The 22,093-nt window shown below is 32.2% G+C and overlaps 5 protein-coding genes across 5 annotated transcripts; 2 read left to right on the top strand and 3 right to left on the bottom strand.

Annotated features, from left to right (window-relative positions):
- Positions 1 to 747: 747 nt before the first annotated feature.
- Positions 748 to 3,033, top strand: PHYBLDRAFT_122939 (hypothetical protein). Its single transcript, XM_018428898.1, has 3 exons — positions 748 to 1,441; positions 1,522 to 1,897; positions 1,969 to 3,033. The coding sequence occupies exons 1-3, from the start codon at positions 773 to 775 to the stop codon at positions 2,583 to 2,585; spliced, it is 1,662 nt and encodes a 553-aa protein (XP_018294806.1). The 5' UTR covers positions 748 to 772; the 3' UTR covers positions 2,586 to 3,033.
- A 1,132-nt stretch (positions 3,034 to 4,165) lies between these two features.
- PHYBLDRAFT_74636 (hypothetical protein) lies at positions 4,166 to 6,147 on the bottom strand. Its single transcript, XM_018443030.1, has 2 exons — positions 5,253 to 6,147; positions 4,166 to 4,819 (listed from the first exon to the last, which is right to left on the bottom strand). Exons 1-2 carry the CDS (start codon positions 5,787 to 5,789, stop codon positions 4,748 to 4,750), a joined length of 609 nt encoding a protein of 202 aa, XP_018294805.1. The 5' UTR covers positions 5,790 to 6,147; the 3' UTR covers positions 4,166 to 4,747.
- A 5,540-nt stretch (positions 6,148 to 11,687) lies between these two features.
- PHYBLDRAFT_109354 (hypothetical protein) lies at positions 11,688 to 13,731 on the top strand (the record flags this gene model as incomplete). Its single annotated transcript, XM_018428109.1, has 4 exons — positions 11,688 to 11,879; positions 12,059 to 12,181; positions 12,323 to 12,648; positions 12,894 to 13,731. The coding sequence occupies 4 exons, from the start codon at positions 11,688 to 11,690 to the stop codon at positions 13,729 to 13,731; spliced, it is 1,479 nt and encodes a 492-aa protein (XP_018294804.1).
- A 397-nt stretch (positions 13,732 to 14,128) lies between these two features.
- On the bottom strand, positions 14,129 to 17,234 carry PHYBLDRAFT_63035 (hypothetical protein; the record flags this gene model as incomplete). The annotated part of the gene is made up of 4 exons (XM_018441061.1): positions 14,129 to 14,347; positions 14,840 to 15,226; positions 17,037 to 17,109; positions 17,215 to 17,234. The coding sequence occupies 4 exons, from the start codon at positions 17,232 to 17,234 to the stop codon at positions 14,129 to 14,131; spliced, it is 699 nt and encodes a 232-aa protein (XP_018294803.1).
- Positions 17,235 to 18,263: 1,029 nt separating this feature from the next.
- Positions 18,264 to 21,041, bottom strand: PHYBLDRAFT_131698 (hypothetical protein). Its single transcript, XM_018429434.1, has 9 exons — positions 20,846 to 21,041; positions 20,563 to 20,673; positions 20,295 to 20,375; positions 19,887 to 20,018; positions 19,739 to 19,815; positions 19,479 to 19,620; positions 19,280 to 19,363; positions 19,099 to 19,164; positions 18,264 to 18,929 (listed from the first exon to the last, which is right to left on the bottom strand). The coding sequence occupies exons 2-9, from the start codon at positions 20,663 to 20,665 to the stop codon at positions 18,502 to 18,504; spliced, it is 1,113 nt and encodes a 370-aa protein (XP_018294802.1). The 5' UTR covers positions 20,666 to 20,673; positions 20,846 to 21,041; the 3' UTR covers positions 18,264 to 18,501.
- Between the last annotated feature and the right edge of the window lie 1,052 nt (positions 21,042 to 22,093).

Genomic DNA, 22,093 nt, shown 5'->3' with positions numbered 1-22,093 from the left:
GCTTTCACATGATTTTACTTTCTATGTCTTATTTTGGTTTGTTTAAAAGGTATGGTAAAAGGGCCAAGACCATGCTGACCATGATGACCAAAATATGTAAATTAAGCGTAGATACAAAAAAAATAAAAAAAATAAAAAAAATGTGGAGAATTGAAGCAAAGGAGAATGCCGGAAGTGGGGTTACCCGACTTGGCCCGACTGAAATGGATCCAGTAGGTTGATGGCCCGTGATGCGGGCTCCTGAAATGACCATCCAAAGGCAAATACAGGACAGCGGCTATTCAAAGAGCAAGGAACGCACATGGAAATAAAGAAAAATAACAGGGCAAACCCCAGCTAAGCATCACCAGTAACAATAATAATGGAGTGTGTGCGTGTGTATAAGTCTTGGTTGAATTAAAATTATAAAGACGCTCTTTGTATTATATTATTGTATTGTAGTTGATCCGAGGTTTAAAAATAATACAAAAAAACATAGTAATTTATAATAGGGTTACCCCGCCCTCCCGAGGAACAAGAGTCTTGTAAGCCATTGGTTTCTATGTTGTTTGCACGCGCCTACACCAAAAGAAAACCCATTTGTTCCTAAGAGTCCCCCTTACCCGTTTCTCGCCTTGACTACTTTTTATTTTATTTTTATTTTTATTTTATTTTTTCAAAAAAAAAAAAAAAAAAGATTGCAAGTATATAAATACAGCTTTTCATTTTCATTTCCATTTCTTTTTTAAATTATTATTACTATCACTACTTGTAATTCTTTACTTCTTTAACAATGGCTCCTTTCAACAGACCCGCTTCTCCCTATGGCCGCCCCGGTAGCTCCAACTCTGTCCACACCAAGGTCGAGGAAGAGCTCTATGAGGCTGCTGGTATTGACTACGACAAGGTGACCATCAAGCGCAATCCTTCTGTTGCTGTCCTTTACGAAGAGGCCCTGACCTACGAGCAAGGCACCGTGATCTCGTCTGCCGGAGCTCTGTGCGCCTACTCTGGCAAGAAGACCGGCCGTTCGCCCAAGGACAAGCGTATTGTTGAGGAAGAGAGTTCTTCCAAGGATGTCTGGTGGGGACCTGTGAACACCAAGATGAGCGAGGAGGTGTTCCTGATCAACCGTGAGCGTGCCATCGACTACCTCAACACCCGCCCCCGTCTGTATGTGTTTGATGGCTATGCTGGCTGGGATCCCAAGTACCGCATCAAGGTCCGCGTCGTTGCTTCCCGTGCCTACCACTTGCTGTTTATGCGCAACATGCTCATTCGTCCGACCGAGGAAGAGCTCGAGAACTTTGGCACTCCCGACTTTACCATCTTCAATGCTGGTGAGTTCCCTGCCAACAGATACACCACCGGCATGACCTCGACCACCTCTGTCTCGGTCAACTTTAAGCGTTCAGAGATGGTTATTCTTGGTTCCGAATATGCAGGAGAAATGAAGAAGGGTGTAAGTAAAAAAAAAAAAAAAATTGAGTAAATGTGGGGTTATTCGATTTTGAGTCTCCTTCTAAAACAAATATTTTATAGATCTTTACTGTGATGCATTACCTCATGCCCAAGGCCGGTGTTTTGTCTCTCCACTCTTCTGCCAACGAGGGCCCCAACGGCGATGTCTCGCTCTTCTTTGGTCTGTCTGGTACTGGCAAGACCACCCTCAGTGCTGATCCCAAGCGTATGTTGATTGGTGATGATGAGCACTGCTGGAGTGACGATGGTGTGTTCAACATCGAGGGAGGATGTTACGCCAAGTGCATTGACTTGTCTGGCGAGAAGGAGCCCGATATTTTCAACGCTATCCGTTTCGGAGCCATTCTTGAGAACGTTGTTCTTGATGAGGAGTCTCGTGTAGTTGACTATTCTGATGATTTCTTGACCGAGAACACCCGTTGTGCCTACCCCATCTGTAAGTATTATTTTATTGGAGTCCAATAAAAGAAAGAAAGAAAATGTTTTCTAATCGTAACTTTTTTGTAGACCATATCCCTAATGCCAAGATCCCTTGTGTTGGTAGCCACCCCAAGAACATCATCTTGTTGACCTGCGATGCGTTTGGTGTCTTGCCTCCTGTGTCCAGATTGACTGCCGAGCAGGCCATGTACCACTTCATCTCTGGCTATACCACCAAGGTTCCCGGTACTGAGGACGGTATTCTGGAGCCCCAGGCTACCTTCTCTGCCTGCTTCGGTGCACCCTTCCTTGTGTTGCACCCTCAGCGCTATGCCTCGATGTTGGCCGAGAAGATGTCTCAGCACAAGGCCGATGCCTGGTTGATCAACACCGGCTGGGTCGGTGGATCTGCCGCCACTGCCAAGCGCTGCCCCCTCAAGTACACCCGTGCCATCCTGGACTCTATTCACAGCGGAGAGCTTGCAAAGGGCAACTTTGAGAAGTTCGAGGTCTTTGGTCTTGATATTCCTACTGCTGTTTCGGGCGTTCCTTCTGAGTTGTTGCACCCCCGCAAGGCCTGGCAGGGAACCCCAGCTGAGTTTGACAGCTCGCTCAAGAGTGTTGCCCAGATGTTTGTCTCCAACTTTGAGACCTACAAGAGCGAGGCTGCACCCGAGACCTTGGCTGCTGCCCCCAAGATCTAAACAAACAATATAGCACCCATACCTCTCTCTTTTTTTTAGTTTTTTAGTTTTGTTTTCCGATTTGTGTTTTTTTTATCCTTCATTAAATGTACATCCTATACAAAATGTACAAATTTCTATTATTATTTTATTTTATTTTATTTTCCTTATCATCTCTATTTTCACCTTTTTTTTATATATATTTTATTTTATTTTGTTGTAACAAAAGAAGAAAGACCTCCTTTTGTCATGTCAAATTCACTCAATATTCACACATCCCATATATATTTCAATTAACATTTTTTTTTTTTTAAAAAAAAATAAAATAAAATAAATAAAAAAAAAGGGAACAGTAAAAAGAGATATTATTAAAGGTTGAACTGTAAAAAAAAATTAAAATTTTGATGGCGATCTTATTACCATTCTTGTGTTTATTGTTTTCAAATAAAATAAGACAAAACTTTACTATTATTGCTATTATGATTGTCTTTATATTTAATAGTTATAAATAATAGTAAAGGTACTTTGATAAGGACTGTAGTTTATTGTCCTTTGGTGAGTGAATGAAATTAAGAATAAGAGTCGAGTTAATTTAGTTTTAAAATGTTGTTAGGACAGCAAAGTTTAATTACTGCTAACTATAGAAATATATACTGTATTATATAATCTAAAATAAAATAAAATAAAATAAAACAAGGATTCCTGCAAGTATTATAACCAATAGATAGATAAATAATTACTATTTAGTATATAGTATCTATACTATATAGAGAATTTGGCGACAGAATATATAAAAGCTTAAAAAAAAAAAAACATTCTCCATTGGTATTTATTTTTACTTGATTTGGATGCGTTGGCTGATTGAGTGGTTCAAATGATTGTGGTGGTTGATTAAATGAGTAATTGAGTAATTGAGTAATTGGCTGGCTGGCTGGCTGGCTGGTTGGTTTGAATATTAACTTGGCTGCCAGCATTCCTTTTAATTATAATTATAATAATAATAATATATTGTAATTATGAATTGACTTGCATTTCACAATAATAAAGAACTATCTGCAAGCAAGTAGGTTAGTTGCACTACAACAAACTTATTATGATTTATATGTGTGTATTGATATTTATTCAATTGATTAAAATTTGCTCTCAAGACGTATCTTTTTATTTTTTATTTTTCTGACTATCTATCAATCTATCAATCAATCAATCAATCAATCAATCACTGTCTGACTGTACTATCTATCTGTGTTTATTTTTGTACGTTTATTTATATTTTTTGTACCCTCTTTGTGCGTGTGTCTTAAATAAAATAACATTTAATGTTAATATTACTAATAATAATGACAAAATTTTCTATTCTTTAAATGGAATTAAAATAGTAATAATAATAATAAAATTCTTGTAATTTTTACTCATCCCACCTATCTTTATCCAAGCCCTTCTCACCCCCCCCCATTCTTGTCTCTTTCTCTTACTCCTTTATTTATTTATTGTTGAGATGATCCTGTCGTCCACTTTTTAAAGAGACTACCCTTTTGGTTATTTTACTCTTCATAAAAAATATATATTGATATTGATATTGATATACACAAATGGACACAATTGAATATAATTTTTTTATTTTTATATTTTATTAGAAAAAAAAAATGTAAATTATATATATATATATATATATATATATGAGTGAGTTGCTTAAATGTAATTGTAAATATGTAATGAATTGAATGTATTTTGTACAAAAAGTAAAATAACCGTTAAAAAGAGAGAAAATAATAAAAAATAAAAAAAATCTTTGGTATTTCTATTATTATTATTAGTATTAGTATTAGTATTAGCATTATTAATTAATTAAATAATTATTACCATTATCATTGTTATAATAATAATTAATGATAGATAGATAGATATATAGTTCTTGTTGTTTTCTTTTTTAGAGAAAAAAATGATAGGAAAGGAATGATAGTAATATAGTAAGTAGTAATAATGAGTAATAGAATAAAAGAGAGTGTGAATATATATATATGTATGTATGTATGTATGTATGTATGTATGTATGTATGTGTGTATGTATGTATGGGTGGGTTGGTGGGTGTATATAATAATAATAATAATAATAATAATAATAATAATAATAATAATAAGAGAAGAGAGAGGATTTTAAAGTCGTACGAGCCCCTGTAGGGCACTCAGTTGTCGTCGGTCTTCAGAACATGGCAGTCTTTCCCAGGCAATGTCTTGGATTGGTAGGATAGAATATTCTTGATAGGTAGATTGGTTTGTGTTTGTGTTGGTGTTGGTGTTGGTGGTGGTTGATGAAGGAGTACTATTGGTGATATTATTAGTCGTTGGTTCTGATGATTGATTCTCTGATTGATTCGTTTCTGATGATTGATTTGTTGTTGGTGTGTAAATTGAAGAGTGAGAAGGTAGATCAGCCAAGAGATCTTCGTCAGAGGTACATGGTGATGAAGATAATGATGGTGGTGATGACAAGCAGCCATTTCCTCCTCGTCGTTCACCATCAGTATCCATCATTATGATATTACCATTGTTGTTGTTGTTTGGACAGGCACTACTGGTGCTAGCTCCACTGCTGATCGAGCTGATTGATGAATGGTCGGTATCGGAGGATTGATGGGTGAGGGACGGTGAGAGTGATGCATAGATCCTGTCCTGGCGCATGTTGTGTACTGTGGCAGAGTGGCCGCCGCTGGTGTCGAGTGGGTTGAGTTCTGGATAGAGACCCTTGGGAATAACGATCTTGCTCAAGAGAGGGTCGGCAGAGGGCCGCTTGAGACGGGAGGCAATGATGTCAGACTTTGAGTAGTACGAAATGAGATGTAGTTTTTGGTTGGTGGCTGTGCAGATTGAGAAGCTCTGTTTGATGAGTCCGTCGGTCTTGTATGAGCATGCTGCTGATGCTTTACTGGTAATAGGGAGTGATGAGGTTGATGATGATGAAGACAGACGAGGCCGGCGCTTGGTGTCTAGTTCGCGATAGGTCAGAAAGCTACCCAGAACACGGCTTGGTGACCATGTTCTGCCGTCAGTCCAGCGTCGCATGCCAGCTTCCCGTTCGTCCCAGGCAAATACTGAGCCAGATGAGATATGGACTCGTTCTTTGGATGACAATCGACGTTGGACCCTATTGAGTTGTCCTCTTCTACAGGCTTCGAATACGATGAGGGCATCCTGAGGAGATTTGATGTAACCAATAAACGATTCCATTTTAGTTTGCTTGCTTGTTTGTTTGTTTGTTTGTTTGTTTGTTTTAACAAGAAGATTCAATTCAATTCAATTGAATAGATAGATAAATGATGATAATAAAAATATTTGTGCTTTTTTTCTTTTTCTTTTTTTTTTAGAGACGATGCTGGTGATATTTGTGCTTTTAAGAAAAAGATAAAGCGTAATAATGAAAAGGTAAGTAGAGAAGAAGAAAAAGGTGCGTTTTATGTGAATGAATGTTGTTCTTTTTTTTTTCTCTCTCTTTGTTTTATTTACTTTTTTTTTTTTTCTATTAAAAAAATAAATAAATAAATAAAATTATATATATATAAATAAAAAAAAAGAAGGAAAAAATGAAAAAGATGGGGTGAATTAAAGATTTAATTTTTTTCTCTCAACTATTTATATTTGTGAACAAAAAAAAAAGAATAAAAAAAAAAAAGAATAAAAAAGATTTACCTTTAAACTTTTTTTTTATATAATATTATCCTATATTATATAATTAATACATATATACATATATATATATATATACATTTTAATATTTTTCACGATCAGCAAACTTGTGTCATTTTAGAAATAATTTTTTTTTATATTATATTGTATTTTTATTTTTATTATTCTTATTCTTATTCTTATCCTTATTCTTATTTGTACATAGAATGGAAATAAGCATAGAAAGTGGGAAAATAGCATATGTTTCATGCAAAATAACTTTTTTCTTTTTCTTTCTTTGTTTTTGTGTATTATAAATATAAACATATTCATAATCATAAATCATAAATCATAAATCATAAATCACAAAACATAAAGCGTAAAACGTAAATATATGCGTCTACAAGCACACATACACACACACACACACACACACTTTATATATATATAATCTTCATAATCATAAAGAGCAAAATAAAAATAAAAAAAGGGGGGAGGAGAAAGAGATAAAGAAAGATATAAAGAAAATAGAGAGATGAAAACATTCTTTGGGGGGTGTTGGTTGTTTAAATTTTAGGGGGGAGGACAGGTAAAAATAAAGATAGAAAGATAGATAGAAAATCAAGAGTGATATAGACTTGCAGTCATATATTTCTATAGACTGAAATTTATCAAGAGAGGAGAAATACAAATGAAGAAAGTTAAAGAAGAAGAAGAAAAATTAAAGAAGTTAAGGAAGTTAAAGAAGTTAAAGAAGAGAGAGGGGGAGGGTAGATAAAAATGTATAATTGATTGAATAACCAAATCAAGCATTTATCTCGATTATGATCTTGATGTCATGATTTTTATTATTATTATTATAACTATAACTATAATTATAACCATAATTGTTAACTGTAATTGTAATTTTTTTTTTTATAAATTAATAACTATTTCGTACTCTGCTTATTTTTTTCTTTTTACATTACATTACTCTATTTTATATATATATATATATATATATATATATATTAGATAATTTAAAAAAAATGAGAAAGTTCTACCGCTTGTTGGTGATTGTTGATAATGATGAATTGTAATTCTTTTTTTGGCTTTTATTTTATTCTATTTTATTTTATTTTATTTTGGCTGTGGTCTGGAACTCTCTCTCTCTCTCTCTTTCTTCTTTATTTCATTCTTATATATATATTTTTTATATATAGAGATATATAGATTATCCTAATTTTATTTTATATAAAAACTTCTATCAACTTCCGAGACACAGCTTTTTATGGTAAATTCATCTACCAGTCGAATAATAATAATACTATCAAAAAAAAAAAAAGATGATTGACAAAGAAATCCAGCTATTTTTACCCTAAATATTTCTTTTAAGAAAAAATAAAATATTAAAGGAAGGAGGTTGGGGGGTTGAAAGAGAAAGAGAGAGGGAAATTTTACAGTTTAATTTTCTTTTTTTCTTTCAAGAGATCAATATAAAAAAATTAAAAAAAGGTTTTCTTTTTTCTTCTTTGGGGAGGGGGGGGGGGAAGGAAGGAAGAAGAAGAAGAAGAAGTGATTAAGAGGAGGTCATTAAGAGAAAGTTAGGTTAGGTTGGGTTAGGTTGGGTTAGTTTAGAATAAAAAGCAATCTATTACTTTATTTGGTGTACTGAAAATACAACATCCAGAATTCTCCACGTTAGATACAATACACTCCGATTCTATAATTATTATTTTTTAAAAAAAAAGAAAAAACTAGCTTAAATCCAAAAAAGGTAAAATCACTTTTTTATTTTTTATTTTTTTATTTTATTACTATGTTTCCTTGGATACAAAATATATATATATTCTTTGTCATTTAAAGTCATGGATACAGATATAAAATAGCTTCTTTTTTTTAAAAAAAAAATTTTTTTTACCTAGGTTGTCCTTTTGGTTATTGTCTCTTGTTCATTATCCGGTATATAAGTGATTGACCTAGTGAGTCTATTGATTTGATTTGATTTGATTTCAACAGGTACATAATTACAATCAGGATAGACTGGTATTGATGACAGACTGATACATATATTGGTTGATTAACATATAATAATAGTAATAATAATAGTCATAATATACATGATATAAAGTTTTCATTCCATTCAATCATCTACCATTCTCCGTTCTTTTTTAAAAGCAAAAGAAAAAGAAAAGTAATCCCACAGCTGGAATGTTTTCAATTCAAATTCTCTCTCTCTTATTATTATTATTATTATTATTTTTTACAAAACTGATTAAAAAAAAAATTAAAATAATAGATAAATGGTCCGCTTTTATAATATGATTTATTATTCTTATTCTTATTTAATAAAAAAATTATATATATATATATTTAAAAAAAATCGGTATTTTAAAAAAAAAAAATATGCGCAAAAAAAATAAATAAAAATGCTTAAATAACCACATTATTAAACCATATTTGTAACTCACAAAATAAGATATAAAAGAAAAGAGGTATTTAAAAGAGCACCAAAGATGTTAAAAAGAAAGAAAAAGAGATAAACTTTATGCAAGAAAGAATTAGATATATATTTGTTTATTTATTTAAAATTGTCTGTACACAAAATGAACGTTTTTATTATCAAAAAACAGAATAAGATTCGCTCATAATGATTTCATTCCAAGCAAAGAAAGAACACCTGTAACTTGTATTCAAATAAAAATGATATATTCAAGTTCTTTGAATTTTAAACTTTCTTGATATTCTTTTCTTTTCTTTATAATCAATTGTTCAACAAAACAAAAAGAGCCTTGGGGTATTCAATACACAAGGCTTTGTCTGTTTCCTTATAACAGATTGTCCTAGTCTTATTGCCATAACCCTCATTATAAGCTATAAAGAGACAAAAATAAAGAAAAAAGACAACATTTTACCAACACTTAAAAAATAAATATAAAATAAAAACCCAGACACAATAAATAGGTAAATAGGTAAATAGGTAAATAGGTAAATTGGATTCTTTTTTTTTAGATCCTAAAATAGGCAATAATCCAATAGTATAAATATATAGAAATAAATTATAATATAAGAATATTATGAGGCTGTTTTAAGCTTTCTTACTATATTATCTTCTTGGGCCTATTCATGTGAAAGTCTTTTTCTCTTTATTATTATTTATTATATTACAACACACTATGAAATGTATATATATATTTATATACTTTACTTTGTACAAAGAGGGAAAATCAATAAAGTATATATCTATCTATCTATCTATCTATCTATCTAATGAATTGAATCGAATCAAATCAAATTGAATCGATGGGTTTAATTCTTTTTCCGCCTTTTTTTTTGTATATGTTTGTCTTAATAATCTTTGTAGTCCGTGTTCCTGAGAGTTTCATAAATTTCAATTTCAATTTCAATTGTTGTTGTTGTTGTTGTTGTTATTTGTTGTTGTTTAACCATTTTATTTTACATATTTTTTTTTCTTTTTTCTTTTTCTTTTTCATCTAATTATAAAACAAAGAGAAATAAGCCTTTTTCTTTTTTGGCTTTGTAGATAAGGAATATATATGTTCTTATCAATCAGAATCTCTCTAATTTTTTTCTTTTTTGTGATTTTTATAACCTTTTTTTTTTTTTTTAACGTAAAATATTTATATAAAATAGAAACAAAAAAGTAGTTTATGCCAAAATACAAATTGTGATTATTGTGATTACTATGGTTACTATGGTTACTATGGTTACTATGATTATTTGGCGTAAATACAAAAATAAATAAATGATAATTTGGCGCCCAAATTACTTATTATTATTTTTATATACACATATATACACATAACGTATATCTATATAATAAAAAAAAAGTATATTTAAGATCGCAAGAATTTGTACATCGTAGGACAACATAAAGCTTGTATTCACTATCTATATATGCTTTTATAATACAAATATAACCTAAAATATATAAATAAAAAATGGGCTTCTTTTTATTCTTAATCATTAAAATAACCTATAAACCAATTGTTTAAGATCAAACAATAATAATAAATAAATAATGATAATGTATATATCTATCTAATACACATTAATTGCATATTTTATCTTATTTTATTTTGTATTTTAGAGGTGAATACAAGAAAGTGACATGTTCATTCCCATTTTTCTCTTTCTCTGTCATGTATTTGATTTCAAAATTAACCTTTTTTTTTTTCATTCTTTCTTTTGTTTCCTCTGATACAATAATAGTCATATTCACTAACATTAACAATCCCAATCCCAATCCAAATCATATTTCTATTCGTTGGTTTATTGGGCAACCTCGGATATATAAGTGTATTTGTAATTATTATATAAATCTATATAAATTCATTTAAGCCTTTTTTTTTTCTTATCTTCTTGACATTCCCTTGTGTATTTATTTTTAAAGTAATAAAAAAAATTAAAAGGGGGTTTGAACCAATATTATTTTAGCTTTCTTTCTTTTGTTACAAATAAATAAAAATATCAGGCCTTTGGGCACTTTCTATTTATTTATTTATTTATTTATTTATTTATTTGTTTTTTTTTATAGATTGTATCTCTTTCTATAGTCCTGATTGTGGTGTGTAGCAAGTGCAATAATAGAAAGCAGTAATGAGATTCTATTAATTTCTTCATTTCTAATTAACACTTACTTACATCACCAGAACCACCAAGATACTAGACATTCAAATATATACATTGCAGTACTACATTTTTAATAGACAAATATCTGTATATGCTTTTCTACAGGCATGTCAATATGTACTTTTGTATTTTTGTATATAATATAAGCTTATTTATGTACATAGTGTACATAGTGTACACAAATGTCATACAAGTATAGGTAAAAAGGGCACAATATCAAAAAAATTAAGCTTGTTTTTTTTTGTGACTCAGTCTTTATTTCGCTTCTCACCTTCTTTCTCTTTCTCACTGTCTCTGTCTGTCTCTTTATAAGCTTTTCTTTTTTGGTCTGTGGTATCATTTTGTTGCTCTATAAGAAATTATATATAATTTTTTTTTTGTTTTATTTATCAAAGTGCACACAATTTCAATATTCAATTTCAATGTCTGTTTCTTTTTTGTTTTATTCTTTTGACAAAAAAGCACCAGCACCAGTACCAGTACCAGTACCAGTACCAGTACTAGTACCAACACTACTACTACTACTACTACTACTACTACCACCACCACCACCACCACTACTACTACTACTACTACTACTACTACTACTACTACTACTACTACTATTGCCACCAAAACTTCAGTCGTTATCATTATTACCATCACTAGAGCATTAGCAGCACTTTTTTTTTTAAAAAAAAAAACTCATTGGATCATTATTTAACCTTTATTTATTTAGTTATTTATACATTAACTTATCATTATTAGTGTTAGTGTTAGTATCATTTTTATTTTTATTTATATATATATATATATCTTTTCCTAAAAACAAACCAGAAACGGATCATAAGAATGTCAGTATCAAAGTATCCCCTCGAAACAATCACAACAAACCGAAGAGACTCTTTTACTTCCCTAAATGAATCAGACACCAGCCTAATCTACACTAAATACGATCGTCCGATATCAGTAGAAGAAAAGGCTCTCGTTCGTAAGATAGATTGGTGTGTCTTACCTCTCATCTGTCTAGTCAATTTTCTTCAGGTGTGTGAAAATTTCTATAAATCTGAGTGTGTTTTGACCAAACGAGTGTGTGAATGAGTGTATACATGTGTTTATGGATTTAGATAGATAGATATAAATAAATAAATAAATAAAAAGAATTTAACGTTGCAATCAATCAAGTAACACAATTGACACTTACCTTTTTTATTCTTTCTTAGTTTCTAGACAAATCTGCAATCAACTACGCCAATGCTCTAGGCCTTCAAGTTGATACTGGTTTAGTTGGAGACCAATACAGCACAATAGTCTCATTATTCTACCTGGGTTATCTGTCCTACCAGGTAAAATCTTAAAAAATAAAATAAAAAAAAATAAAGCCTATACACACAAGAAATACATGTATATAAAACTGATATCATTCTGATCTTTGTCTATTTTTCAATTATCTCTGACAATACCTATATCAATGTGTATGTGTCTAGCTTCCAAATAATTATCTGTTGCAGCACGTCAAGATTGGGCGGTACATCGGAGTTCTGTTGGTTGCCTGGGGATCCGTGTTGGCTGCAACAGCATCTGCAAACAACTTTTCTCACCTGGCTGCCTTGCGCTTCTTGCTTGGATTCACGGAGGGTGGTGTATATCCCTGTCTGATCCTGCTCGTCAGTACTCTTTACCGTCGATCAGAACAGACCTCCAGACTGGGTGCCTTTTGGCTGTGTAACGGTCTCGCTCTTTGTGCAGGCGGTTTTATCAGTTATGGTATAGGCAAGATTCCATATATTCTCGGTCTACACCCATGGCGATGGTACTTGTACAAAACCAAATAGATTATATTTCACCTTTCAATTAATTTTCTTGTATATAAAGTCAAAGGATAATTAGATTTAGTGTTTTTGAATATATATATATATATATATATAAAAGAATTGTGTGTAGATGTACAGAGTAGCTTTAATTAAAGATAGAAATAGAAATGATAATTAAACAGTAATAATTAAATAATAAATGTAAAGCTAAATATCCTTTTCTTCTTTTGTTGGATTTGGGTAGGTGCATGATCATCCTTGGTGGTGTCACAATTCTGGTTGGCTTTATCTGCTTCTTCTTTTTGATCGACGACCCACGTTCTCTGAAATGGCGCCACAATGCTGAAGAACAGATCCTGGTGGAGGAGCGCATTCGAGACAATGCAGTGGTGCGGACCAACAAAGTTAATTTTGCTCAGATCAAGGAAGCCTTGCTAGAACCCCGGCTGTGGTGCTTCTGTTTCATTAGTTTTCTGATCAATATCCAGAACGGTGCCCTGACAAGCTACAGCACCACAATTACCCAGGGCTTCGGCTACACAAACCTTGACGCAATCTTACTCCAGACCCCAACCGGAATCGTGGACGTGACTTACATTATACTTGCAGCCTATGTCAGCCAGCGCACTGGCCAGGCAATCTATGTCGGCTGCTTTTGTCTGGCCTGCACTGCCCTGGGTCTCCTCCTGCTGGAGTTTATCCCGATCGACAAGTACAAACTCGTCGGGTTCTACATCTGCTGGGGTTATGCCGCAGCCTATGTGATGCTGCTCTCGGCCGCCACAACCAACGTGTCCGGATTCACCAAAAAGATCTTTTACAACGGACTCATCATGATCTTCTACACCGCCGGAAACTTCACCGGCCCGTACATGATGGTCTCCAGCCAGGCTCCTAACTACATTGGCGGCATGATGGGCTACGTTGGCGCAGACGTCCTGGCCATCACTCTGTTCCTCATCGCACGCTGGCAAATGGCCAGGGTCAACAAGCGGCGCCTATCTGAGCCACCTGCCGAATGCATAAACACCGAAGAAGACATGACCGACAAACAAGATGACAATTTTATCTATCGTCTATAATACTAGCAAGATGATAATGGCTATCATCATTAAAATAATAATAATTAATATCAAGTTAGATAGAAATACCTTTTTACCTGTCAATTTTCGTTTTGAATTAGTAATAAATAAACGAGTATATTTCTGGATTTAACAAATCCAGCCTTTATTTCTCTCTATATTTGTGCCTCCCTTGTCCTTATTTTACTACCGATTCCCTCTTAGCAAAGGTCAAATCAGATCAAAAATCGATTATTATTATTTTGGATATAGACATTTAATTCTTGTATGTAAATTGAAACAAAAGAAAGAAAGAGTTTTGTTGTTGAAGAATGCTCTAAATGCCTAGAATAAGGAAATATAATGTTGACTAGGACTAGATTTGTCTTGAAACAACGCTATTTTCATATAGAATATCTTAACTGTCTCCCGAGAACGAGAGAGTAATAAAGGCATCAACTTGACAGAGTGAGTCAAACGTTGGCCGAACGATCTCTTTGAGATTGTAGGCAGTCGTCTTTTTCTTTTCTTTCTCTAAGCTGATGATACAAAGATCAAGTGATTTAAAGGTGCTCTTCACGACCCCAACCCTTACCCTTTTACGTCCATCAGACCCATTCCCAAAACAATTTTGGAGCTATATGTTACTCAAGATATTTTCGGAGTACTTGATCTCTAAAATGCCATCATAATGTGTGCATTTTTTTGTACTATTTCTTGTGTTCTTTATTTTGCAATATTTTTATTTAAACAAAACAACAATGAACTACAACTACCTTATTGACTTTGTTCTTGGAGAAGGAGAAGTCGAAGAATTTTTACAAGCATCATTTAATGCTTGCCCTTAGATTTTTCTAATCGACAAATAACTCAGAAGAGCAAACAGATTCATTTAAAAGGCAATGAAATAGAAGTAAAGATATAAAATAACACATTAACGTAGCTATTATTCTCATGAAAAGTAACAGCGCAACTATTACTGTTTAGTATGCTGTATATGGGACATTATTTCCCATTTTACTTCCTGTCAAAGGTGTATTTTCACCTTCGATACGTACAAGATTTTTTTATCATTTTGGAAATTTTATGTTACATAATTACTATATATATATCAAGAACTCTTATGTACGTTTTGGGAATGGGTCTGATGGACGTAAAAGGGTAAGGGTTGGGGTCGTGAAGAGCACCTTAAATAACCAATCAAGTTCACAAGATCAGACTTTCTCGTGGGCATACTAAACCAGACCAACTTCTGTAGGTGTGTATAGTTGTGGAAGGGATATATATAACTCCCAATTGCTTGGAAGGCCAACCCTTGGCTCACATTGAATTTATTTTCGGGGCACTCTTGCCAAAGATCACCAAACGGTAAGAACCACTTACTCATAATGTTGGTGATGTCGGGCTGCTTATTTTGACTTGTGTAATATCCGTTGGTATAGGCATATTGATATCCGGATGCATAGATATAAATTTCGTAGTCAGGTAGCTTGTCCGTATCTTTGTTCTTGTCGGTCTGAATGTTCAAACCATGTGACACAACATCCGGTATTTTGTTTTGTGTGTGTGTGTGTGTGATAATAAGCCGTGGACAAAGGGAAGGAATGTAACTACTTGTAAAGCGTGTTTATAAGAGAGGTTTCATGTTATAATCATATAAGTGGGGGTAGTAAGGCAACAATGGTATCAAGAACACGGGATTAATTACGGCTTGCATTTTTGCAAAGTGACAGCAAATGAATAATGGGATTTACTATTCAAATGCCTGTTGTATAAATGGGCTGTAGACTGCACATTTTCAGAGCAGAAATCATTGATAGAATATTTGATTTCTAATTCCGAGTAAATGATATACACCCAACCTTATTATGCTATATATTCTCAGGAAAATAATCAAAGAATAGTACTAAAATAGACGAAGAAAACTGTACTGCTATAATAGAAAGAAAAGCTCATTATACTGTGTAGTCACCACAAAGGCTATAACTACCTCTTTGGGTCTATTGAGTCAAATCTACTCCCATTGTTGAAGAATTCAGGCTCTTAAATGTAGGATGTCATTGATTTATATATCCATGTCTATTTTGAATATTGGCTTCTGACATATACAAAAACGTGCTCATTTTGTGAGGGGTATGATTGACATTTGGAAACCAAAAAGAAATAATAAAAAAAAACCCCCACAAAAAATGTGATTTATTGATAATTTCTGTTGTCGCAATATAAATATCTACAAATCTACAAATCTAGTTTATACTTTTATTCTGTAGCAAATGATCTTATATTAAAATAAATAAATAAAAATGCTACAATTATATATATATATATATATATTATTCTTCTTTTTTGTTCTATGTATAATATTTCATTTCATTTCCCTCCCAAAAAGAAATACCATATATCTCACATTTGTGCAGGGGTTATGCTAATCTTCTCCGTATCATTCCAATTTTAATGTGACAGAGGTGCAGGCACTTGTCTATCTCATATTTGTATTAAATGTACTATATATAAAAAGACCATTTTTCTTTTTTTGTAAAAAATCATAATAATATAATTCAAACCCCCCATTTTTTTTATCTTGATCTTTTAACTTTATTTATTTTTTACTATAGCATTCCAGGAAAAGTGACACAGATTAAGATATAAAGAGGAGGAGGATAAAGTATATGAGGAGTTTCTGTAACATATAGTCTCTTTTAATTCACGTCATTATTACCCAAGCACAATAAAGTTAATAATAATTCAGCATTTCAATTGCTTTAATAAAAACACTGAAATGAATAAATATATAGATAAATTAAAGGAAATGAATTGAAACCCTTTTCTAAATATTATACATGTAAAAGAATATAAAGAAGATGTGATAGAAGAAGATAGAAAGAAAGAACTGATTCGAAATTGGTTTGTTCTGATCTTTTTGGTTGATCTTCATTTGTTGCATTTTAATTTATTTTTATTATAGATTTCTTGATGTTAAAACGATCATTTTTGGATTAAATGCTAGTCCTGACGCGCAAAACAAGTCATAGTTAGAATAAATATATATAAAGGGAAATAGCTAAGACTGAATTCAATTCAATTCACTTGACTTGTATTTGACATGATAATTTTCATTACTAGAACTTACTACTGAAATTCCTAGTATAATACTTTTACTTTTATACTTCTTGTACTTCTATTTCTTTCCTTTTTTTTTGTTTTTACTATCCTTCCTATTCTCAGAAATTGGGTATGAACATAGTAATAATGACGATGATGATGATTATGATGGCGATGACGATAATAGCAATGACTCCATAATGACCCTGTTTATTTATTTTTACATTTACAACCTCAAGGGTAGATTGGTTCCCAAATAAAGAATTATTGCTCAACAAGCTGTATTGTATAATTGGCCTATACAGCTATTAATCATTCTTATTCTTATTCTTATTCTTACTTTCATTTTCATTTTCATTACTGCTAATCTCTGTTGTTATCTTTGTGTAATAAAACATTTACCCGGAATCTGAATTTATCATTTATCCAAAAGAAGAAAAAAGAATAAATAAAACAAACTTAATTGCATTGTATTTAAGTTGAAAATAATATAAAACAATCTTATTGAATTGGCGGGTAAATGATTTTCTTTTTTTTTTTTTTTTTGGGGGGGGGGTCTTTATTTTTTTTTGTTAATAAGCTTTGAGAATCTATAAGATCTTTCAGAAAATATTAGGGTCTTTTATTTTATTTTACATAAATATTCTTGTATTACTCCTTTCTAAACAAGCAATAAATGTATATGGGAACTAGTGAAGGATATTGGAACACCAGAAAAGACATTCAAAACCGTACGATATTTGCATTATTATTGTTATTATGATGACGACAATGTTATATATAAACACACGCCAAAATAAAGAAGTACAAAAAAAAGGAGGGAATGAAATAAAGGAGGTAGACGAGTTGTTGGAATTATATATTTTATTTCATATTATACAAATTCGATTAAATTGGCCTGTGCTTCAAACCAACTAATGTATTATATATATATATATATGTTTAGGTAAAGCACCGCAACTCTTCTCCTATATTTTTAATACTTCTTTACTACCACAATAGATTCGTGGGCTTTAGAAATATAAGCAAAATTCATTCATTGATTGGTTCCTTTTTAAGAAGAAGAAAAAAGAAACCTTCCTCCCCTTGCCCCTTCGCCTCTTATTATTCTTACTGTCAGATTTATATTTATATATTTCTCAATAAAGGAGGTTTTTCACATCTCGAATAATTATTCTTTATATCTTTTCTTTTTGAAACAAGGGATACTTCTTTTTTTTTATGGGGATGGTTGTTGGTTGTCATGAATGTTTAATCAAATAGCTTTATCGTTATTATTATGACTAATAAATTTACACTAAGCATATTCATTCATTCATTCATTTGTTAGAAGAATAAATAAAGAGTATTATCTATTATTGAATTAATACTCGATTTGGAATACACAAAGTATAGAAAGTCAAAGAAGTCGACACGCCTGCACACATGTATATATATATATTCAAGGAGTTGGAAACTAATTGAAGGCATTAAAGCCGTAAGTGTTCCTCGTTGTACATCATTAACAAGAAAAACCAGGAATACTTTCTTGATTTATTTTTATAGTAATAGTAAAATTATGCTACTTAATATAATCATGTATTATATGTGTATTTATTTTTATATTCATTCATTCATTCATTGATTCGTTCAGTCGTTCAGTCGTTCATTAATTCGATCATATATATATATATATATATATATATATACTTATTTATCATTCCCTTTAATGTCTGATTCAATATCTCTGGCTGTAGCCTTTTTAGTAGAGGGAGCTTGGCTGCTTTGTGCAGGATCTTTCTCATCTGCCTTGACTGCCTTTTCCGCCGTCTTTTCCGCCTTTTCCGTCTTTTCTGTCTTTTCTGTCACGTTCTTTTGATCGTTCTGGAGAAAATTCTTTCTGGCCTCTGCTCCTGCACGGGAGGCAATCCAATCATACCATTCTTTCTCTGTCTTTCCATTCAGAATACCAACAATCACAACCGACATGTTGTCACATCCCACACTTGTCATCTCACTATTGGGTGAAAGGCAATGGTCCATCATCGATTCACAGATCTTGTCGATTGGCGTTTCTTCGACAATTTTGGATCGAACAAAATCGACTACCTGCTGATTGCTCATACAGTCCCAAATACCTATATTATTATTATTATTATTTATTGTATCAGTATCAGTGTTTGAATATAAATATGTAGGTATGTAAATAGGTACACAGACTAGCAATCGGCATATCCAACACATATACACTACACAAAATAAAACTCGTAATAAACGCAGTATACTATTATATATCTATATATTTACCATCACAAGCCAGAACAAAAAACTCATCCGCGTCACTCATTTGGTGCTCAATAATATCAGGATTGCCTATTAGTTAATCAATGACAATTTTTTATATATTTAATATCATGCATAATATTTATACGCGTTATTACATGGATATACTACTAATACCAATACTATTATTTATATTAATGCTTACATGTAACAACTTGTTCTTCTGCAGGCAGTTGGTTGTTCTTTTTGAATTCAAAGTCTCCAATAGCTCGCGACAAAGCCAGGTTACCTTTACAAGTTTCGATACATTAAGATTAATATTACATCAATCGACCACCATTCGATTATTTCTTCAGCCATATAATAACAATAACAATAATAAAATAGAGACAAACAACACTTACCATTAACGCGCCCATACTCCACAAATCCACCTGCATTGATAATACGCTGGGATTCCAATTGATTTGTAGGCTTGTGGTCGTAAGACAATGGCTTGCTCTTACCATCAACGCTAATAACAGATCTTGAATCTCCCGCATTTGCCTTGAAAATCATAATAATTAGATTAGAAATAATCATAATGTGAAAAGCCATTATTTGTCTCAGATCCTTCCTTTTCTTAGTCCTCTTATTTTCCTTACTGCTACTACTACTACTATACCACAAAAATTCGCTTGTCAGGAGTAACTAGAGCAGTTACGGCAGTACAACCAGAGGGATCAAAGGCAAATGCATTGTCTACAGAATTTGATTTGATTAGAAACAAACAATAATGATAACAATGTGTTTGATATAAATTAGTTCATTACCATTGTTAATTTCTTTGTCCAAAGACATGAATGCATCACGTAGGGCCTCTTTGTAGTCCTTTTTGTCAAAGAAAGGACTGTTCCGAACCTTGTTGTGCATCTGATTTCCTGTGTATTCAGCGACCTTACTTCCTGCAAGAAAAATAAAAATAGACAAAGAAATAGCGTAAAATAAAACATGAGTAAATCAATGCAAAAGGAATGTTGTGAATATATCCAGCCAGGATTTGTAAAACAGTTACTACTATTATTCCTAAGCACAATAATACATAATATATATGTATATATATATGTGTGTGTGTGTGTGGATGTATATATGCATGTATGTACGTGAGTGGGTGCATATGTACATTACTATTACTATTACTGCTGCTATTACTGCTACTGATATGGTTACTATTTACACACCACCGTGACCATCGTAGACTCCAAAGAAACTAGAATCAGTGTCTGCCAATTTCAACAAAGTAGTATGCGCATCTTCCATGGCTAGATGAGAAAGAGAGAAAAAAAAGAACGCATAAAAGTCAAGGGTAATTTGAACCTGTTTCGTTTCTGAGGAGAAAACCTATTAGTTTACTCAAAACAAGTTCTCTAAGAAAGGTGTCAAGCAAATCTAACTGACGCGCCAAGTAAACTGTATTGTACGCATAACTAGGATATATAAAAAGGATACTCAATCTCCATCCTTGCATGGCAGATGCTCCATAGAATAGCTTGTCACTACTTTCTTTGGTTGTGTGTTTTGTGATAACTGGTTCTGAAAGAGTCTGTCCCATTTGTCAAACTACAAATAAAATAGACAACAGTAATATTATTATGATTATTGGCATTAATAATTAGATTGTTGGATGAAGTAAAGCTTCTTTCTTTTTCTCTTTTGCATCCAATCCTATCCCATCCCATCCCATCCCATTCCATTCCATTCCATTCAAATTCATTTTCTGTATTTTTCCTACTTTGGTTCTTTGGTTTCTTAATAGTTTTCTTTAATTATGAATTATGAATATTAATATGAGTGTCAAATATAGTATAACGTAATGCAATGTAATTTAATATAGTAGATATAAATGTGTAAGTATATAAATGTAAGCAAGTAAGTATATATGTAAAGATATATAAATAATTATATAAACATATATATATATATGTGTGTGTGTGTGGGTGTGGGTGTGGGTGTGGGTGTACAATAAAGACTTACTTTTTACAACTACCGAATTTTTATTCCTGATTTTGCTCAAAGTCCAAAAATAAATCAATCGAACATAATGTCATTATAATACCCAAAAAAGACAATACAGTAAATTAAAGTACAAAGACAATGAAAGACTATATAAATAAATATCTATTCTAAAAATAAAAAAAACTAGCGCTATAGGAAATGACAGCATTTATAATTCCGACTCGTAACTTTTGCTAGGGCCTTCTCAAGCACTCGCCAAGGTCCTAAAAGTTGGCATTGAAATCCAAATAAAGATTAGTGAATGTTTCCTAATGTAGCCAAATTTGTTGGCAAAGGTTTCTAATTTGGGAAACTCTCGTTAATCCGAAAAAAGAAACCATCACCAAGGTCCTAAATCTTGGCGGGTTCTTGAGAAAGTCCTTACCTATTTGGATAAAAATAAGTTGGTAAAAGAGTGATTATAAGTTTTCGAAAAGAAGTGCTACCTCCAAGGTACGCCTATAACGAAAATTATAGCGGAAAATTATTGTATTTTTCTTGACTTTTTTTTTGCTTGAGCCCTCTTCTGTGTTTTGCCGCTTTGCTGTTCTAATAAATCTTGGCGGTCTTCGATCTTCTTCCCTCAAAGAATTTAATATTAAACGAAAATTTAAAGCTGTCACTGTATCTCTGTTAAAAAGCCTTCTTTTCCCGTTGACTAAACAGGCTTCATTTTTACATCTAAGAGAAGTAATCAATTATGTATGCTGTATCCTTATCTGATTTCCATTATTACTTTAATAGACCATGGCATAGTACATTGGGAAATTTTTCTCTTTGAAATGGTCGACGATTGGCATTTTTTTTAAAGTTCTCCATTTCACCTGTTGGGCAAATGGAACAGCAACTCGACGTCTTATATTAATTAAGCATATAAATAGAGAAACGGCTTTTCTCCAGATATTTCAATAGGCCTTTATTCCTTGTTGGCTCTTGGAACTTCACATTTGGGGCTGATTAATCCCCAAAGACGAAAACTGGATCC

This window comes from Phycomyces blakesleeanus (assembly GCF_001638985.1).
Source record: "Phycomyces blakesleeanus NRRL 1555(-) unplaced genomic scaffold PHYBLscaffold_5, whole genome shotgun sequence".
Classification (NCBI taxonomy): Eukaryota; Fungi; Mucoromycota; class Mucoromycetes; order Mucorales; family Phycomycetaceae; genus Phycomyces; species Phycomyces blakesleeanus.
This window is presented reverse-complemented; position numbering and strand designations above follow the sequence as displayed.

What these genes read in the sequence shown, in the direction of transcription:
- PHYBLDRAFT_122939 (XM_018428898.1), top strand. Translation starts at nt 773, where the DNA reads ATGGCTCCTTTCAACAGACCCGCTTCTCCCTATGGCCGCCCCGGTAGC. An exon ending in CAGGAGAAATGAAGAAGGGT is followed by an intron (nt 1,442 to 1,521) that starts GTAAGTAAAAAA and finishes AATATTTTATAG; the next exon opens with ATCTTTACTGTGATGCATTA. An exon ending in CCGTTGTGCCTACCCCATCT is followed by an intron (nt 1,898 to 1,968) that starts GTAAGTATTATT and finishes ACTTTTTTGTAG; the next exon opens with ACCATATCCCTAATGCCAAG.
- PHYBLDRAFT_74636 (XM_018443030.1), bottom strand. Translation starts at nt 5,789, where the DNA reads ATGGAATCGTTTATTGGTTACATCAAATCTCCTCAGGATGCCCTCATC. An exon ending in GCGGCGGCCACTCTGCCACA is followed by an intron (nt 4,820 to 5,252) that starts GTACACAACATG and finishes CTACCTATCAAG; the next exon opens with AATATTCTATCCTACCAATC.
- PHYBLDRAFT_131698 (XM_018429434.1), bottom strand. Translation starts at nt 20,665, where the DNA reads ATGGGACAGACTCTTTCAGAACCAGTTATCACAAAACACACAACCAAA. An exon ending in CTGACAAGCGAATTTTTGTG is followed by an intron (nt 19,621 to 19,738) that starts GTATAGTAGTAG and finishes ATGATTTTCAAG; the next exon opens with GCAAATGCGGGAGATTCAAG. An exon ending in TTTTGTTCTGGCTTGTGATG is followed by an intron (nt 18,930 to 19,098) that starts GTAAATATATAG and finishes ATAATAATATAG; the next exon opens with GTATTTGGGACTGTATGAGC.